General features: G+C 39.6%; 1 protein-coding gene across 1 annotated transcript in view; it reads left to right on the forward strand.

Moving 5' to 3' along the window:
- The window catches only part of csmd3b (CUB and Sushi multiple domains 3b), a 367,690-nt gene that overhangs the window by 3,320 nt on the left and 344,556 nt on the right, over nucleotides 1-19,814 (forward strand). Inside the window, exon 2 of the mRNA XM_041808608.1 lies at nucleotides 14,662-14,884. Coding sequence (XP_041664542.1) covers nucleotides 14,662-14,884 — 223 coding nt within the window. The remainder of the gene's footprint in view (nucleotides 1-14,661; nucleotides 14,885-19,814) is intronic.

Genomic DNA, 19,814 nt, shown 5'->3' on the forward strand with positions numbered 1-19,814 from the left:
GAGATCATTCCCCTGCTGGGCAACCTTTCTTGCCTCAAATTTTTATATTTTACACCAATAGAGTGTGATGGTAATTTCTATTTCAATTTGGTTGGAAAGGTTGGAGAATTGACATTTTTTAGGTTGTTTCAGTGAAGAAGTTATATTTGTTTTTATTTAAATGTAAAGTAAAGCAAATCAAATTTTCTAAAAATGTTTTAAATAGAGAATACAGCACACACAATCCTTTAGCCATCCATCCATTTTCTATACAGCTTATAACATTGGTGGTTGTAGGTGGTGGTGGCTGGAGCCTATCCCAGCCAATTTAGAGTCACCATTTAACCTAATGAGCATTTTTTTGGAGGCCCTAGGAGGCTGGAGTACCCAGAGAGAACCCACGCGTGCAGGGGGGGAACATGCGAACTCCTCACAGACCGGGAAGTGAACCAGCAACCTTCTTGCTATGCGGCAACAGCGCTAACCCCTCCGCCACTGTGGCACCCACAAATCTTGAAAGTCAACTCAACACATTTTTCCTGAACACTCTTGCTACTTTGGCCCGATGGGAGAGCAGAAATGTATTAAAGGGGACATATTTTTTTAAGACAAGTTTATATTGGTCTCAGAGGTCCCCAAAACATGTCTGTGTAGTTTATTGCTGAAAAAATAGTAGTATAGAATTTTTGCAGGAAATGGATGTTGTTCTCCTGATGTTTCAGGCACTTCTACCCAAAGTTTGGGAGCTGACTAGGATTTGAACCATCAATCTCCCAGTCAAAAGTCATCAGTGTAACCCATTAAGCTATCCAGCATCTCAGCTGGTAGCTGAGAGGAAGATTAAGAGAGGAAGGTGGAATTTTCTTCCAAATGGGGAGGGTCGACCAAACCTGGGGATGGACTAACTCCCCACATGACATCGTGAGGGGAAAATCTGAGAACGGCTTGTTTCAGCACACATTTTCTGAAAGGTGGAGAAAGAGAGGGTGGAATGGAATGGATTTTTCTGGTATTTGAGGGGATTGTAGACCAGCCAGGGGCACACAGAAAAACAAAAAAAAAAAACCTGAAAAAGTGATTTTTGCATAATATGTCCCCTTTATAATACTGCAGTAAAATTGCAACCATGTAAGAACAAGAACATCTCAGAAAACAAGAAGCTGACAGTCTCTGAACTTGGGCTGACATATTTGTAACCTCTGGAGATAAACCTTAGCAATAAGTGCAATCTCCTAGAGGGAGCCATGAAGGCTAAGGATAAATTGTATTTGGATTAATTCAACTGCACACAAAGCTTGTGTTTTTCCTTTCCGTTATCAGCTTGGCACTTTCTTTTCAGTCGAAGTCGGTTCACTGGATGCCTGTGCTGGAGTGTAGAGGGTGAGCCACTCAGAAAGTGATGGCTGCTGTTGCATCAAGGGTTTTTTTAAGCCACTCGGGACCTACAGGATGTTGTTACGAATGTGCATGCGCACAGAGGGCTTAATGCAATGAAAATACATTGATCCAATGACAGATTTTAATTTGGTGTCCAGCTGCCAGTTTAAATAAAAAATATAGGTTCAATCATTAAGATAATTTAGAAGATTTAGATTTAATGAAAAAAAACAACAATTTTAGGCTGTTATAAAACAAAAAATTACATCAATCCAACAACAGCATTGTTGTACTTTTTTCAGTGTGTAACTCTCTCTTTTTTTGTATACTTTATTAAATTCCAAATATGTCCCTTTGTGCTTAGAGACAGCCGGGGATAATTAAAATGTCTTCTTTCATATCTCACATTTCAAGTCACTCGAGGCTGTGTTGTATAATGAATTTAGCAGTGAAAAGGTGATAAAGAAAACCTCATGTATTAGATTTTCTTAAAGTAGGTGAGTAATAATTATGATTACAGTGTGTCATCCCTCCACCAGGCACCTCTTGAGAAATTGTGCCGTGATTAAAAATGACATAGGAGTGGTGATTACAGGTTAGTCTATTAAACTAATAGTAAAGCAGTCACACCATGTGTTTGGAGAATTTAAACCAAGGCTTAAACATAAGCAGTGGATCAGCCCAAATTAAGAAAGTTATCCATCGTTTGCAGTCACTCCGCTGTGATTTGTTGCATGCTTTAGTTGTGATGCCAGCCTTTAATTAGCATGAGCTGATTGTATCTCAGTAGTGGTGTCTTATTTAAAGAGCCTCTGCCACCTGCAGTTTGTTGAATGGTTGTAGCCATGTAACATGTGTCTGTATCTTTCTCCCTGTACATCCTCTATTCCCTCATCACAACAGTGTCCCTTCTTTTGGCATCTTTTTTGATAACTCCCATTTGTTTACTGTTTACTCAAATCATGTCTTTGTCCTCCTCTTGCATGCAAGCTGCTCTCTCTCACGTTACACGTCTCCCTGGCTCCTCCTTCACTCGTATCTCTATCCTATCGTCCCGTTCTGCCTCTGACTGACAGTGTTATAAATTGATTTCCAGCCCGGTGTATTTCCTCTGTCTCTCTCTAGGCATTTCCCTTATTTAGCCTCCACCACTCCAGGGTATAGTCTAGACCGCGGGCCAACTGTCAGTCAGTGGCAGCGTGGAGCAGTCTAATTCTTGGCTGACAAGCGTTCCTGACAGCAGGAACCAATGGGACGTTTCAAGCACGCTTACTCTCTCCTGCTACGTCTCTCTCTAGCAGTTTTACTATTCCTATCTCTCTTTCTTCTCCTGTTCTCTCCATGTCGGCCTCTGCCACACCACTCCACATTTGGTCACCCTTTTCTGCCTTTGGTTTGTCTTCCTTTCCTGCCCCCACCCTTTCCTTTGCATCTTTTTTCCGTTCTCCTTCCAAACCCACCTGAAGAAAATTAACAGATCATATCATTTTCCATAACATATGGACAGCACATTTAAATGAACTAACACTACATTCAAGAACACACACTCACACAAGCATAATCACAAATACACACACAGCTCATATTTGCCCCCAGAGCTTGAGTGCTGCCATGATCAGAATACTGATTGGCTGGTTGTGTCCGTCTGCAATTATTTGATTGGTCAGTTTGCCCTGCTGGGAAAGCCATTCTTTAAATCATAAATGAGAGTCAGTGAGATTAGACGGAATAGCCCTTTAAGCGAATCTGGTATCACTGCGGTCCCCAATGACAGGCCGAGGCAGAGGGAGAGGAAGGGAGCGTGGCAGAGTATGAGAGAGAAGGGGACAAACAGAGTGGGAGGCAGAGATGGAAGAGAATTTAGAGTGTGCTTTTCCCTCAGCTGGACTGTAATGTCATTACACTGCTGAGGATAAGAGGAATATTTTATACCACTGAATGTGTGCTCACCCACACGGATTTGTGTCATATGGAGACATCGCTCCCCCCTCAAGTAGGAACAGGGGATACCCTGCAACCTTGAGGGGGCGCCAAGGGTCCCATTTACATGAGGAATGGGGTAATTTTCCTGGTTCCTCATGTAGAGGTCAGCACCATGAGAAAATGACCATATTGATCATAGGATCCCCTGTGGTAAATGACAAGCTTAGTAATTGATTTCACCTCCTTGGAATAATCAAGAGTCCTGAAGGACGTGTGAAGTCAAATTATTTTACAATACTTAAATGCAATTACAAATTATCGTTGGTTTAAACGTTCTTTCTGGTTGGAGTTTTTATATTTTCATTTGCTGTATGATATTTAATACGCTTAATAAGACATCATCCAACTAATTCACCATAAAGAGTGACTAAAATCCAGTTTCTGGTGAGGCACAACGGACATGACATTGTCATTGTCATGGTAGTCTCATCAGACCAAAGAACTTTCTTCTACTTGACTATGAAGTCTCCCACATGCCTTTGGTGAGCTCTGGTTCAGGTTTAGTATGAGTTTTCTTTAATGCCTTGGAATTTATAACTTATACTTTCCCATAACCTATTCTTTAAACTGCTTGGAGTGTTCTTTTGTCTTCATGGTGTAATGGTAGCCAGGAATACTGATTGACCAGTGACTGGACCTTTCAGACACAGTTTTTTACTATATACTACAGTTTCTTGAGATGCGTTCACTGTACTCAGGTGATCTTCATTCCAACTGGCTGGACCTCTGCTGAATTAGGTCGGGACACTTTCTACAGACTCTGTACATCTCTTTTTATGTTTTGGTATATCTGACGGCTTGAGACAGCTGTAGTATATCAGCCTGAAAAGGTCTTCAGAGGTTATAGGGCATATACAACGGGCCCTAGTGTGGGTGTTTTAAAAGGCAGCATATAGAAGATGAAATGCAACACTTGAAATCCATTTAGAAAGCTTCTCAGGCCTTTAAAGGAATTCTGTTTGTATTATGCAACCTTTCTTGCCAGATGACCCTGTGTTTTATTGCTACGGTCCTCTGTGGGAGCTCTAGTGCTGACCCGACTTGGTGGTATTAAAGCTGATGAGTTGCTTTGACCCAGATAAATTTAAAATGACTCACTGTGGCCTAACACAGGCTGTGAAAAATCTCAAAAAGGTTAACAACTCACATTGCAAGGACAACACAGACACTCTTTTACATTAACACTACTGGCTTCTCAGAGTTTTCAGTGTACCTTGCTTGTTTCATGATGCATGTATGCAAAAAAATCCAAACTCTATATGTTCTTGCCAAGTGTTTCAAATCCTCCAGGCATTTTTTTTTCATTTCAGTGAACTTTAAGGTCATGTATAAGGTTTTTTTCCCAATGGAAGGGCAACGTAAAGGCACTTCATGAAGTTTAATCTCTCACTACCCCACTGAGTCAGTCAAAGCCTCAGACTCTTGACAGGTAGCACTGGTTGCACCACTTTTGATGATGTGTCAGGTAAAGTCATAAACTAGCCTAGGTTGCATTTTTGAAAAGTTGTGTGTGTAACAAGTTGTGCAGTCAAAGCTGGACTCTCTCAAAAGTGGTGTGACAAGCACCAACATATGCCACTTGTTAAGCTTTACTTCATCTCTGCAGCATATTACTTAAGACATTCAAGATTAGATATGGCTTTGATGAAAGAGATCAAGCCTATATAGCAGACTAGGGTTCATTAAATCCACTCAATTCAAGAAGCAGATTTTCTTCTTTGTCTTTAAGCTTCTTTTATCCAGGAGAGGTTTTGCTGAGCATGCATGCTCTTTTCAAAACTAAACCCTGTTCCTCATTAGTACCAGTGCATATATTCACACCTGGGATCTACCCAGTCAAACCACAAATCCTTTACTGTTTGACAATTAGCATCTCTATTTAAGTCTTCAGGGGGGGAAATGCCTCACTTAAAGCTGTACTCCACCCATGCAGTCTCTTTTTAGTAATGAGCAGACATGCCCTGTAGACTAGGTAATGGCTCAGCAAAGTTTCCAGCTATCTTTTCTTAGCAGAAGAAGCTTTAATAGTAGTAGATCCCCCCAAAAATAACCAATCAGATGGGAGGAATAAGTAGCAAACCCACTGACAGTGGATTAGGAGGAGAATTAAACTCTTGGTCTTAAAAAGAAGGCTGTTTTAATGTGTCTTAAACCTGTATTCTCTTAAATAGCAAGTTGGGAGCAACTTCGCTGGTTAAAAATCACAATCTTGTTTATCATCCAGTTGAGAAAATGGCCCTACTGGATCTGGATAATTATTTTTATTATCTGTTAACATATCATTTTTTCATCTGCATACACAATGCTTATTTTCTGAACTATGGTTTCATTTGTACAAGTGATAAGAAAGCATGTAATGATTAAGTGCATGAAGATGGAGATTTGCACTTGCACCCATTTCTGACTGTGAAAAATGTGTCAAATCTTCTCTGCCAATGCCAAACGGCTTACACTACCACTGACTCTTGTTTGGCGATGTTGGTAGATTGTATAATTGAAGACATACTGACAATTTAACAGTGTATTCATTCAACAAACAGGAGCGTCAGTAGCATGTGACCTGGCACCTCCTCCTCATGCTGGTCACCAGCCTGGTCACACACTGCTGTGGGATGGCATCCCATTCTTCAACCAGCATTTGTTGCAAGTCAGTCAATGTGGTTGTGATGGTCACTCTGGCATGTGCCCAGTCTGATCCCTGTGTTAACTGGGGTTGAGGTCAGGACTGCAGGCAGAAGGTAGCCTCTGATAAACCCCTCTCTGTGGGGGGGGGGTCATCTTGGAGGATAGAGTCTTGGAGGATAGAGTTCAATCCCAGGCTGTGGAGATATGGGATTGCCACTGATTGCAGAATCTAATCTTGATATCTCTCTGCATTGAGGTCATCTCCAGTGATTTTCCAGTGAGGAAGAGGCCAACTCACATCACAAGATACCAAAAGATGTTACTTCATCGGTACAGCAAGCAGCACAGCATTCTCCATGTCTTCTCCACTCTTTGACCCAATGATCCAACTGCCATAGGCAGAATCTGGACTCATCGCTGAACATAACATTCAACAGGTTCCAGTGCACAAACGGCCTGACAGTGAAGGGCAATGGCAGAATAAGCTGTTTGGCAAATTGTTCATGGGCACAATCTATATACTCAGCTCTGCTGCTCATCTCATAAGTGCATGCAGGGGTTAGGGTTACAAATGTGGCACCATTTAAACAATCAGGCTTTCCGTCAGTATATGATTTATTGCTAGAAGCATTGCTAGAACAAATAAATAAAATACCAACACAAATGTCCTTATTTTTTGTGCTATGTTTATGTTAATTTCTGTTACTTTTATGGCTCCCATATACATCTTGAATGCATGGTAGCATAATGTCAGCAGCAGCGCTTATGCCATCCATGGTAATATCATAGTGGTCACGTGTCTGCAAAATGCAATACAAATACTGTCACTTCTGACTCCAAGAAAGTCAGGAAACCAAGATAGCAACAGGTAAAAACAGCAAACTAAAAGCAAAAAAAAAATCTCAGCAATTTAATAAGAATATTAGGATGGACTGTGATATTTTTATTTGTTCCTTTCTTCCTCTAACTCTTTTTTCATTGAGATCTGCTTGTTTTAAGGTCTCTAATGGCAGTGGACAAAGCGAATTTGCAGAAAAACATCTATTCCCTTGTACTGTATGAATTCCACGATGCTAAAATGCCTTCTATTTAAATATATTTTAAGAGATCTTAAGAACAAATAATGAGTGGAAATGTAAGATTTGTGAGAGGTGAGGAGGATGAATGAACAAAGCAGAACAATGAGTGAAGGGTTTGCTGTCAGTTGCGTGTTTGTGAGTCTTGAAATTCTGCATGGACTTGTGGGTATATCCTTCTAAATATGCCTGAATTTGTATGTGCATGTGTTTCTTTCTAGTACCATGAGAGCATGTGTGTGAAGCTCAGCGTGTGTGTGCGCCTGTGTGTCTGCGACCCTTTGCTTCTCTATGGTTGTGTGTGTGTGTGTTGTGTGCATGCTCTAGTGTGTAGTAAGGCTGTCAGTTTCGGTCTGGTAGTCAGCATAATTAGAAGTCTCTCTTTTACCCCTGTCTCCTTCTCACTTTTCTCTCCTCCTCCTCCTCCTCCTCCTCCTCCCTCTACCTTCCTCTGACTTTTCTCTCTCTCTTTTTTATATTTCTTTATCTCTCTCACCCCTCTCTCTCACTCTCTGTGCCCTCCTACACTCCCTTGCCTCTTCCCCTCTGAGTGATGAGTTTTAAATCATCCTTTCATTCTTTCTCCCAGTGATGAACGAGGGGAATTCTGTCCTTTTCTCTCTGTTTATTCTGCTTTCCATCTCTGTCCTTCTGTCCCTATTTGGCTCTTTACTCACCCAACCCTGTTTCCTCGCTATACAATTTAATGAAGTAATGAAGTTAGGCTGAGACACTCTCCAGTGTGTTCAGTTCAGATAAAAGAGTGAAATTCATATTTTTCTGTGGTTCGTGGGTAAGGAATTTTGGGGATTATTTCCTATAGCTGCAAGGTTTTAGTGTAAGTGTTAGAGTTATATTTAGCAGATGCTTTTGTCCATGTCACTGTGCATTTGAGACTAAGTACAGGATGTGAAAAGGAAGATAGAACATCACTAAGTGACAACCTTACGTCTAACTGCATAAAGGGTCAGACAGGCATGTACAGACTTAATGCACAGCTGGATAAAAATAGATTCTATCATCAGAAAAACCATTATGAAACCGTCAGAATCCAAATCATTGTCATCAGCATCCTTAAAGGCATTAGCATCATTAAGTGTGTTCATGAAAGAGCTGGATATTTCACTTTTTTTCCTCAGATGAAAATGGAGGTTGGTAATTCATAAAACCCCAAAGGCAAGTGGGGAGAAGAGGGGATGGAGGTTAGCAAAGACATGGTCCACCCTAGATTAAAGCAGGGGTAACCTTCTATGTTCCACATAAATAAGGATATAGAAAAAATACAAATTTTGTATTTTGTTGCCTGTTTTGAAATGTAAACCCCCTATTTTAAAATGGTTTCACCCTTTATTTTTGTAGTATTATCATGGTAGGTGGACAGGACAGTGATGTCAGTGTGTTATTATGAGATCTTTAACTGTTTATTTGTTTTTCTTTATACTGTAAGTTTTTGTCAGCTCCAAAGCTGATAGAAGCCAAGCCCAGGAGGTGAATGTTGATCAGGAGGCTAGTGGTAAAGCTACAGATCCAATGTCCATGTGTTGGAATCATTAAATGGCATCTAGGGAAAGCCTATTTACAGGGCCTTTCAGGGGCCCATCTATTTCTATGGGTGGAAATAGCATTGAAGGTACATTATTTAAAACTGGGATATTATTGACATCTAATCATTATGGCAGTAACAGGTGCTGGAGGCTGTGGATAGAAAGTTCATTTGTTCCAACAATTTACTTCAAAAAGTGAATCTGCCATATTTCATCTCAAACAAAGTGTATATTTCAAGTCCTTTTTTTTCCTTTTTTGTCTTGATAATTACAGTTTATGGCTCACAAAATCAAAAATCCACTATCTCAAAATATTGGAATACTGTAGAAAGTCTGATTTACAAAGGTTTCCTGATTCTCTGACTCTTTCAGTACACACAACTACAATAATTGGGAAGACTGTATGTTGTCCAGAGAGCAATCACTGACACCCTCCACAAAGAGGGTAAGCCACAGAAAATCACAGCTGAAAGGGAAGGCTGTTCTCAGAGGATTTTTTTTATTAGTGGATTTTTGATTTTAATGAGCTGTAATCTGTAATCATTAAGATTAAAATTTAAAAAACACAATGAACAGAGCAAAAAGATCGTACTTCTTATTTATTGTCTCCTGTTTAAAGCAAGCATGTCAGAAAAAAGATACTTGTCTTTAAAGGCAGACAATGGAAAACTTACATAAGATAAATTCCATTTGGTATTGTATTACTACAGCGCAGGGTCGTCAGGTGCTTCAGCCTCCTCATAGTTTGACTTTTTTATTAGCTTTTAATACCATGGCTGATGATAAAACAAGAAAGCTTTTTTGTTTTTACAAATATTGCCTTTCCAAATATTCCCATGGCAGCTCCAGTTTTAACAGAATATTACCCATGGGTCGCCAAATCCGCATGTCCCGTTTAGAGGCTGTAAATAACTCCTAACCAGTCTAATTGTGGGTGCATAACTAAAAGTCACCCATGGGAGTAAACAGTCAACACCTCATTTAGTGCATCATCACTCTAAATAAAGTCCCCACTGCACTTACTATTATGCTTAATTTGTAGCCTCTCTTCTTTAACAAGTGACACAATGAGGTCTTTTGTGAGCTCCTGTCTTTAAACTGGGAGAACAATTCCTTTTTCTGCAGTAATAAGGTTCTATTGTGCACTTAATCCTGAATGTTGTTCACATAACTGGTCTGTCTGCTGCTTTAAAGACAGGGTTACTAAATCTCTGTTGCAGTCATATGCATCTGCCAGTCTTTGTGTGTCCGCTGGAGAGATTGGCCGCCACTGAGAATTATTGTAATCTATAGCTTTCCTTTTGCAACTCAACCTTTTGGCCCTAACTTAAGCCAGACCTCTCTGTTTTACAGCCTCCCACATGGGACTGGGCAAACTGAAAATAAATTCAGAGAATGCTTTGTGAACCGAGGCTGTGTAAAACAGAATGTGGCGATGAGCACTGGGAGAGAAGACGTGTGTTTGCGAATATTCATGCATTAGTGTTAAGATTCACTGCAATATCTTCTTCTGCACAGTTCCTCATTGATTCTCTGTGGGTTCAGGTCAGGCCAGACAAACACACATTAGCACCACGGTCAGGAAACCAGTTACCAGTTATCATTGTCAGGGGCCAAGCCCTGCTGACATCATAGAAGGATAAATTCATGATTGAATAGAAATCCTGATTTCTCCACTGTGTCTTTTAAACTGTGAATATTTGTTGTCCTCAGGTGAACCACCGCTTCATGGAGCATAAATTTCCTCTTAACTTGGATCATAAAATTTAATTCCTGTTGGAAACCACATGGATCCTCCCTGTCTGAACTGGGCCAAAATGGCTGTACACTAAGTAGTTTTCTTGCTGTGCTCTGCAAATTTTCTCTTTACTGCATTAAAATAAACCCCACTGGCATTAGCATGTCAAGATTTTTTCTCTAAGTTAGATTTAAACAATTAAAGATATGATACTGATGGGTATGATAAGTGTATGTGTCAGTTATAAGGGTTAGTTTTGTCGATCTGTGTAGATTCATATGTTTGTCTGTCAAGTGGTTCTCCCTGCCCCTCCAAGGTTCCTCAACATTTCAGCTCTGATTGGTTGTGAACATACAGAGACAGAGGCCCTTAATTGCAGCTCAGCCTGCCATTGGTCATTACGTCCTTCGCTGTGAAGGTCTTCGAAATGTTAGCTTAAATGAGAGTCTGACAAACACACATATGTAGACACACACATAGTTTTATGGTTGGGATTCCATCTTGGATAATTGGTTGGAAAAGCATCCAGCGGGAGGGCCCTGCTGTCCCTACGGCCCCGACTGCCATGGTACATAACTAAGCTCGTGAACATGAAAGGCAGGGGGATGATCGTCCTGATTTGAGCTTTGCACTCAGAGGAGATCAATTAAGGGACTCAAAGTTTAAGGACCTGAAAGTGAAAGCTATTTTAAATTAAACTCTCTAATTTAAACTTTGAATAATACACTAAAGGAGCACTGCCTGAAAAACGATTGTAAAACTTTCCCTCTGTTTCCAGTGATATGAAGCTGTGTAGCTGATACATTTTATTATGCATGATAAAAAAAGAGCTAATGAAGAGATGCTGCAGCTAAAAGAGAATGACAAATGTGAATAACTCAACAGGCACAGAGGCTTAGTGATTTGCAGAACCATCTCCCAGCAAGAAGTCATGAGATAAAACTCAATATAACAGCCAGTTTCTTCCCTGCTGTAGTGTCCTTGTGCAGGATGATGCTAAATCCCCCCCAGCTTCAAGGCTTTCTGCTCTGTAAGCTGAATCCGCGGTCCGGCTCCCCTGTGGTGTGAAAGAAGTGAAGAGCTTCCCCATCGGGATCGATAAAGCATCTAAAAAAAAAAAAAAAAAAAAAAAAAAAAAACTTCACCCCTGGACACTGCAAGGTTTTCATCTAACACCTGTGGTGTGTTTGATATAAAAGGATCATTAAGATCAAAGAGAGGGGATAATGATCCTGATGTGAACCATGAAGTCCGAGGAGATCAATTACATTTACATTTTACAATTTAGGCATTTAGTGGGCTCTGTAACCCGGAGAGATTTGGAATAAGTACAGCAGAATTAGCTTCACTTCTTCTTTATCTGTACAAGCAGCCTGTGGAGGAAAGTTCAAAGCATATAAACAAAATCCACACACTCCTCTCTCCTCTTCTTATCTATATTTACACTCCTTTCCAAAATATCCTATCATAGCCACAGAAAAACTTATAATCCAGTCTGTGTTTTTCATTCATGGATATCTATCAGCAGATCATCCTTTTTGCCGTTAGTCATCACTGTCTCATCACAGAAACAATAACACATGCTTTATAATGAGGTCAGGGGGGACAGGTTTGGATAAAGCTATAGCTGACATGGGTTGCACTGACTTTAAATGCACCAGAAAGCTAAGCTGTGATGTGATATCAGTGGATTAGTAATTCAGCTAATCAGTCAGAGTTCCCATATTTGTACAAATTTTATTCATATAAAAATGCAATCTTATGACAGTTTACGAAAATCCAGCAAGAGCAAAGATCTTTAACAGTAACAGTGGCAAGAAAAGACTTCTTTTAACAGGCAGAAACCATGGGCAGAACTGTTTTTTTTAAACAATATTTTTATAATATTTTTACATGCATATAAATGAACATTAGCGAACAATTGTAAAACACTCTTGTACATACATGTTGATACTTACACACCTTGAAATGACAAGACACACAACACACGCGCTTCACGCACAGTAGTGTTAAGAGGACTTCACGTTTTGATGTTTAAGAAATTCCAATAAAGGTGTTCACAGATCTTCAGTCACTTATCCTTCCTCTGGCTATATAAGTCGGTCTCTCCAATGCGATGTAAGTTGCCATCTCCTTCGTCCATACGTTTATTAAAAGGTATATCAAAGTTCCTCCAAGATAGGGCTATTATCCCCTTCGCCTGTAGGAGTCCAAAATCAAAGTGTTTTGCCTTGAATGTACTCTTAAGTAGCAGAACTGATTTATGTTCATAACCAGATTTATGTTGAACAGCCATTTACATGACGTGTCATACCATATGGTGCTGTGTTGTATCCTATTGTATCCTCGTAGCACATCATATAATAATATACACTATATTGCCAAAAGTATTTGCTCACCTGCCTTGACTCGTATATGAACTTAAGTGACATCCCATTCTTAATCCATAGGGTTTAATATGACGTTGGTCCACCCTTTGCAGCTATAACAGCTTCAGCTCTTCTGGAAGGCTTTCCACAAGGTTTAGGAGTGTGTTTATGGGAATTTTTGACCATTCTTCCAGAAGCGCATTTGTGAGGTCACACACTGATGTTGGACAAGAAGGCCTGGCTCTCAGTCTCCGCTCTAATTCATCCTAAAGGTGTTCTATCAGCTTGAGGTCAGGACTCTGTGCAGGCCAGTCAAGTTCATCCACACCAAACTCTCTCATCCATGTCTTTATGGACCTTGCTTTGTGCACTGGTGCACAGTCATGTTGGAACAGGAAGGGGTCATTGCCAAACTGTTTCCACAAAGTTGGGAGCATAAAATTGTCCAACATCTCTTGGTATGCTGAAGCATTCAGAGTTCCTTTTACTGGAACTAAGGGGCCAAGCCCAGCTCCTGAAAAACAACCCCACACCATTTCTTCATCATACTGACAATGCACATTGTCTTGACTAGAATGAATCCTGATAAATAACTCAGTTCTGCAAGATTCACTCAGTGTACAACTACTCTAGAGCAGCTAAGCAGCTACTACAACTTTTTTTTTTCAGTTCATGTTGTGTCTAGTTTTTCAGTTACTCCTCTCCTCTCACATCTCACCTCCTCTTCTCTTGGCACTGATCTCTCACCACATACATGGATCCATAATGGTGTACCCACTGCAGCTCATTTAGATCCATAGTTTTATCCTCATGCCCTTGGTGCTGCCTAGTGTTTCTGAGAAGTAAGCATTTAAATCATGTCTGTCACTTTCCCATCTAGATAGACACTGAGGGTGGAGATGTATATCTCTGTATAAGAACACACGTGTACGTCTTTCCCATATAAAATGCTGAATCATGTTCACAGGCAACAATAAAGCTGACTGGCACATACTGTATTGTTGTCACCCATTTGACATGTCAGTTATTGATTAGTTAAAACAAAGAAAATAGATAACTTTTGATGTTCTTGAGACACAAAGGTGAATTCAAGAGAATGCTATTGATTTAACTTACAAAGCCAAGAGGAAAAAGAAAAACGCTCAGTAGCAACTTAGTTTCTCCTCAGTCAGGGGGCCCTGGGTTCAAGCACCTCATGCTGAATGTGAATATGAGCTCCTAGGGTGCTTCTCTGAAACACACCCCACCCTCTGCCCCTGCTGCGAGGTAGTCCAGTGAAAAGATTATGTTGAACTACAGATACATGGTGCTGTAGACTCTGATGAATTCTTCAACAGGCAAGTTACAGTGTCTATATATTCCATTAATAAGTTATGATTGAAGAGCATCAGAGAACAATCTTACCTATCCTGGTGTGCTTAGTATCATTTTTGCTGAAGTGGAGCTTAATCAAACACTAATGTAAGGAATGATTTATATTCATACACGTGCTTTTTTGTGCTGTTCAAAGAAAATAAATGAATATTGAGTCAGGGACATGGGAGTAGGCCAATAGGTCCCTTTTGCTATCTAAGAATTAAAACTTTGTAGTGTCCTTGAAGAGAAACTGATTAAAAGTGTGCGGGTTTGAGTTTTTATGCTTTGGTATGAATAAGAATACCTGCTTTCTCTTGGATGAAAAACCCTGCAGTTGTTGCACAGTCTGTCAGAAGTAAAACTTAGCAGTACAGGCATCGAGACACATGCTGACTAATGCTGACTTCTTGCACAGAGGAACACACTGATGCATCCACACACAAATAATCCTTTTGTTATGTAATACACATAAGTGAAAATGCCCTTTTTTAAGTGTTTTACTAACAACTTGTTATTTGCCATTTCTTTCTACCTCTTTCCTGCTGTTTATATTCTCTCGAGTTATTTTCTTTTCCAAAATACATCACTAAATGTTCTCTTTTTCTCCTCTTTAGGTTTTATCTACACATGTGGTGGCACCTTAAAAGGCAGAAACGGCAGTATAGAGTCACCAGGCTTTCCCTATGGCTACCCAAATGGGGCAAACTGCACCTGGGTCATTGTCGGAGAGGAAGGAAGTAGAATCCAGCTCATGTTCTTGTCATTTGCCATAGAAGAAGAATATGACTTTCTGTCCTTGTATGATGGGCACCCACATCCTGCCAACTTCAGGACCAGGTAGGTCCACTTACTATTCTTACTAGTTCACTATTTCTTATTTTTAAACAGGGGGTCAATTTCAAAGCATTTTTCGAAATCATGCTCACTTGAAAAGCTGGCAAAAAAGGCATTTTCTTATTTTTTTTCTTCTGTAATTCTGTTAAGGCAGTATGCTGTTTCTTATTACAAATTAAAACTGTATTTCACACTCTTTATGTATGGTTCTTTCACAGTGAATTATCTGTGTTTGTCATCCTCTAATCTCTATGAAAAAGTAGCACGGCAGGCACAGCACAAACACCTGTTATGGCATACAGCCCGTTGCTTATTATTAGGTTACCATTGATGTGCAGCCAGTTTCCACGCCTTTAAGCTGCAGCTATGAAAAGGTTCTCTTTTGTGTTGTTGCCAGTCATCACTGAGCTGTAATGAGCTAATATGTTTACATGATGAAGTATCAGGGATCATGAATTACAAAGGAAACAAGTAAGGACATAAATATCATCTCACATTTATTTTTATATACATTATTTTAAAGTCCATACAGTTTAGGTGCAACTTGAATGTTTGTTTCTGCAAACAGACAATATGATTGGCTGGAAAACCATCCAGTCATTGCCATGATTGGCTGGGTTCCCTGTTGCTGCTGATCATATGACCCTTTGTAGCATCAGATCTCTGTCCTATACAGATTGCCAAGACTCAATCAGTAACACTGTCATTTCTTTTCAGTTATTGAACCCTTCTATTGAGCTCTGGTTGAAAAAACACAATAGGAAGGGAGAAACTCATTTCAGAGCAGCTATTTCTTTGCTGTATGATTTTATCAGGCAGTCAATAGCGCCTAATAGCATCTGTCTGCAACACACGTTCAGTGTGTCATTACAACCATGCAATTTCAGCATTGTTAAGGAATTAAATTAGCCATGAAACATGAGAGTGTACTGTATTGTTAGATTTTCTTAGGGCTAAACACTGATGAAAGTTTGGCATGTTGTTTCACAGCAAAAGCATAGTCTCAGTACAAATACAAGAATTGGTATTACAAAAATGAACGTATCAATTTGCTTGGTTGCTCACTCAGATAAAACCCTTTTAATAAGGCTAGATCTGATGACATCTGAATGCACAGTAGCTCTCAAGCAAAAAATAACAGTAGTGACAATAAGAGAGTAGAGATGCATGGAAATTTGAATTATGGTGAATATTCAGTTGAAAATTGCTCTCCATAAGGTGATTTTAGTGAACAGTGCTGCCAGCTAAGCACAAAGCAATCTAGGACTGCTTGCAGCATAAACAAGGGAAGCCACTTTTGACTGCTTTTCACCATCACTATGGAATCTCCATCCAAACAAAAAAGGTGGTTTACTGATCAGTGAATACAGCTCATGGAGTGCAGAAGTAAGCAACAGATCTGGGAAGAACAGAGCAGCACAGTGACTCAACTTGAAAATGACTTTTTGGGTCACAGTGTTACAGGGCTCAAAGAGCACAGCACTCAACATGAACAAGATACAGCAACAAATGGCAAATAAACCTTTTCTCTGCCTTTGAATATTCTTGGAAATATTTAAGGATATATAAGTACTCGAGCTGTTTTTTTCAGTTTTTTTCTGTAATTTCTTTTGTCAAAAAGGCCAAATTATATCTACCATGATTGTTTTCTGAAATAAGTAAAAGGATAAAACATCCGAGGGGGTGAAGACTTTACAGATACTGTATTATGCCATTAATTTTAAAGTAAAAGTCAACTTTTTTGTTGTTCAACAAAACATCTGTAATCTCTTTCCAAAAAACCGAAACTAAAAGCCAGACTTAAAGGGGACATATTTTACCCTTTTAATACAAGTTTATATTGGTCTCAGAGGTCCCCAAAATGTCTGTGAAGTTTGTTGCTGAAAAAACACTCCAGTATTGGATTTTTGCATGTCTAAAAAGCCCTCAGTTTCAGCCCTGTTCAGAACGAGCTGTTTTTGTGTCCGTGGCTTTAAATGTTACAAAGCTGTCTGACTCCACCCCTGACCACGCCCCACTCAGGAAATGGATGTTGCTCTCCTGATCCTGCTGTCAGCCTGTAGCAGACAGCAGGATCAGGAGAGGAGGGCAGGACTTTCTTGTCATGGGGGGAAAATCTGAGAACGGCTTGTTTCAGCACACATTTTCTGAGAGGTGGAGAAAGAGTCAGGGGGAGGAAATGGAATTTTCTGGTACTTGAGGGGAGTGTAGACAGGCCAGGGCACAAATTTTTGTTAGAAAATCCTGAAAAAGTGATGTTTGCACAATATATCCCCTTTAAAAAAAAATGAGAGGTCCGTCACTCAGCTTCAGAAATACATTTACACCTGCAAGAGGTTCCATAATTCCTTTTCCTTATCAATTATCATAACAGTATCAACAACAGGAACACAGATGGCAGTTTGATTCAAATCTGGTGAGCTGTTACATTTGATCCTTTATAAGGGTTTTCTGTTTTACTGACACTTCTTTGGGTGGAAGCAACACAAAATATAAACTATCTTTGAATGAGCTGTTAATGTATATATTTTTCTCATTTCCTATAAATCTTCACACAAAAGGTTCGTCTGGTGGCTCTAATTCTTTATGGAAACAGCACTTTGTACTCACAAAAGCCATGGCAAGTTTGATAAGGGATGCATTTGCCCAGCATTTTCCATAAGAATGGTTTTCTAATGCACACCAAGCACAACCGCAATAAATGTTCCAAAATCAGAAGCAATATGCAATTGGGTGTTATATTTGCACTCTTTACTATCCAAAAGTTAAGTCTGCTTTTTTTTTTTTTCACTGTATTTGTACCATTGCCTTGCTGTTCTAACAGCTCAGCCTCAGGCTTGTCTGATTTAAATCAAGCGGTGGACATTAGAAATGAAATGTGATAGATGCCTTTATGAAAAAGTATGTATAACTGTACTTTTACGGATTATTATTTAAGCCCTTTCTCCCTCCACATATCTGCTGTCACCTTTGTATGATTTTTGCAGCTTAAACTGCACCGTCAACATTATGCAGGAGCTCCCTCTGTCGATGGGGTTCTGGCTAGTGTCAGAAAAGATTTCTTTAATTACTTCAGGCATGGATAGAACAACTACTGCTCCCTGTGGTGGCAGGAAAGAAAAAGAAGTTTGTTTTTGTTGAGGGAAAAGGATATGGACATAGAGCGATGAAATGAGTCGTCTTGATTCATTATCCTGCTGTGGGGAATGAACCGTGTTTCTTCAGTTCAACAGGCATAATTTCTAATCAGCCAGCTGCCATAATCATTTTTTTTGACAGTCCGGTGGCTTTTAATGCTTGAATTGCTGTGATGGGTTAATTAAACAAGAGTGCAAACAAACCCAGGGTAAAATAAGGTGACCATAAGGTTTTCCAAGTCCTCTCATAATTCCCACACTTACAAAGAGGCTGAGGGAGCCGGCTGATTTTATGCTTATGTAAGATAACATAAAATGATTTGTGTGCTGGTGTCTGCACGTCTCCATGTTTGAAATGTGTAGATTTATGGTCTGCATAGTTCATCGTCAAGCTAGTTTAGCCATATTACCTCTGCTGTCTTCTCTCCTTCACACACACATGCACAAAAACAGCGGACACAAACATGCACACACACAAAGGGGCAAAATGGTGATTAAGAGGTCTGATCCATTAACAGGAAAATGGTAATTATGGAGAGGGTGATTAACACAGATCAGGCACAGGCACATACAAGCACATGCATGCAGACACACACATTACACACAAAACACACCGCACAATCCATCTCTCTCTGTCTTTCTCTCTCTCAGTGCCATGCAAATGTCCAGAGGTCTTTTGCTTTTTTTAAGCATTTGATGCCACTAACATTTACCCAGCCATAACAAAATAAATCAAAGACACAATTTATTAAAAAGCCTGAAATTTCTTCTGCAGGTTTAGACAAATAAGCATATAGTTGGTCACATGTTTGGAGCTTCCTCTGTCAAATCAAGGCTAATTCTTTTACAAGCATAATGTATTATTATATCACCAAAGAACTCAAGCTTTAAAAGCAATTTTCCATTTTTCCTGCATGTCAAAAATCTGAGAAGTGATGATTCTTCATAGTCTATCCTTATTATTTAACATCAGCTGGTTGGTAGTTGGAGTTAATCTCTGCCACCAGAAGGGTGTTTTGAGCTTTGGCCGGATCTTGGCTCCTCTGTCCACCCTCTTCATGCTGCACCAGACATGTATGATGAATAGAGCAGGCCTTGTTTGTATTCTCTTTGCATGTAGACTTGTGAAAGCAAGGATGTGCACTCACTGTGATCTCAACGTCTAAAGCATAATAATATTGCAGAAGACCATACATTCAAGTGCCTGTAAAAAGTATTCACCCCCTTGGATGTTGTATCCTTTTATTGATTTTATAAAACAATCACAGACAGTATAATTTGCTTTTTTGACAAAAATTACTTAACCTCTTTGTATCAAAATGAAACAGATTTCTACAAAGTGTTGTCAATTAAATACAAATATGAAATGTAAAATAAGTGATTGCATAAATATTTACTCACCTTATTCAACAGAGGTTCAGCCAATTGCTGCTAGCAGTCTCACAATTAGTGAAATGGGGATCACCTGAGTGCAGTAAATGTGTTGCAATGGATTGTAGTATAAAGATACTTACGTCTAAAAGGTCCAGTTACTTAAGTCAGTTTTCCTGGCTACCATTACACCATGAAGATAAAAGATCACTCCAAGCATCTTAAAGTAAAGATTATTGAAAACTGTAAGTCGGGGGATGGATAAAAAGAAAAAGAAAAAAAATTCAAAAGCACTGAACATCCCCCAGGGATCAGTTAAATCCATTATCAAGAATGGATTAGCTGGATGGATAGCACACCTGTGTACATCTGCCTAGAAACGGGCCATCCTCACAAACTGAGTGACCATGCTAGATGGAGACTAG

Source organism: Cheilinus undulatus, linkage group 16, assembly GCF_018320785.1.
Source record: "Cheilinus undulatus linkage group 16, ASM1832078v1, whole genome shotgun sequence".
In the NCBI taxonomy this organism is placed as follows: Eukaryota; Metazoa; Chordata; class Actinopteri; order Labriformes; family Labridae; genus Cheilinus; species Cheilinus undulatus.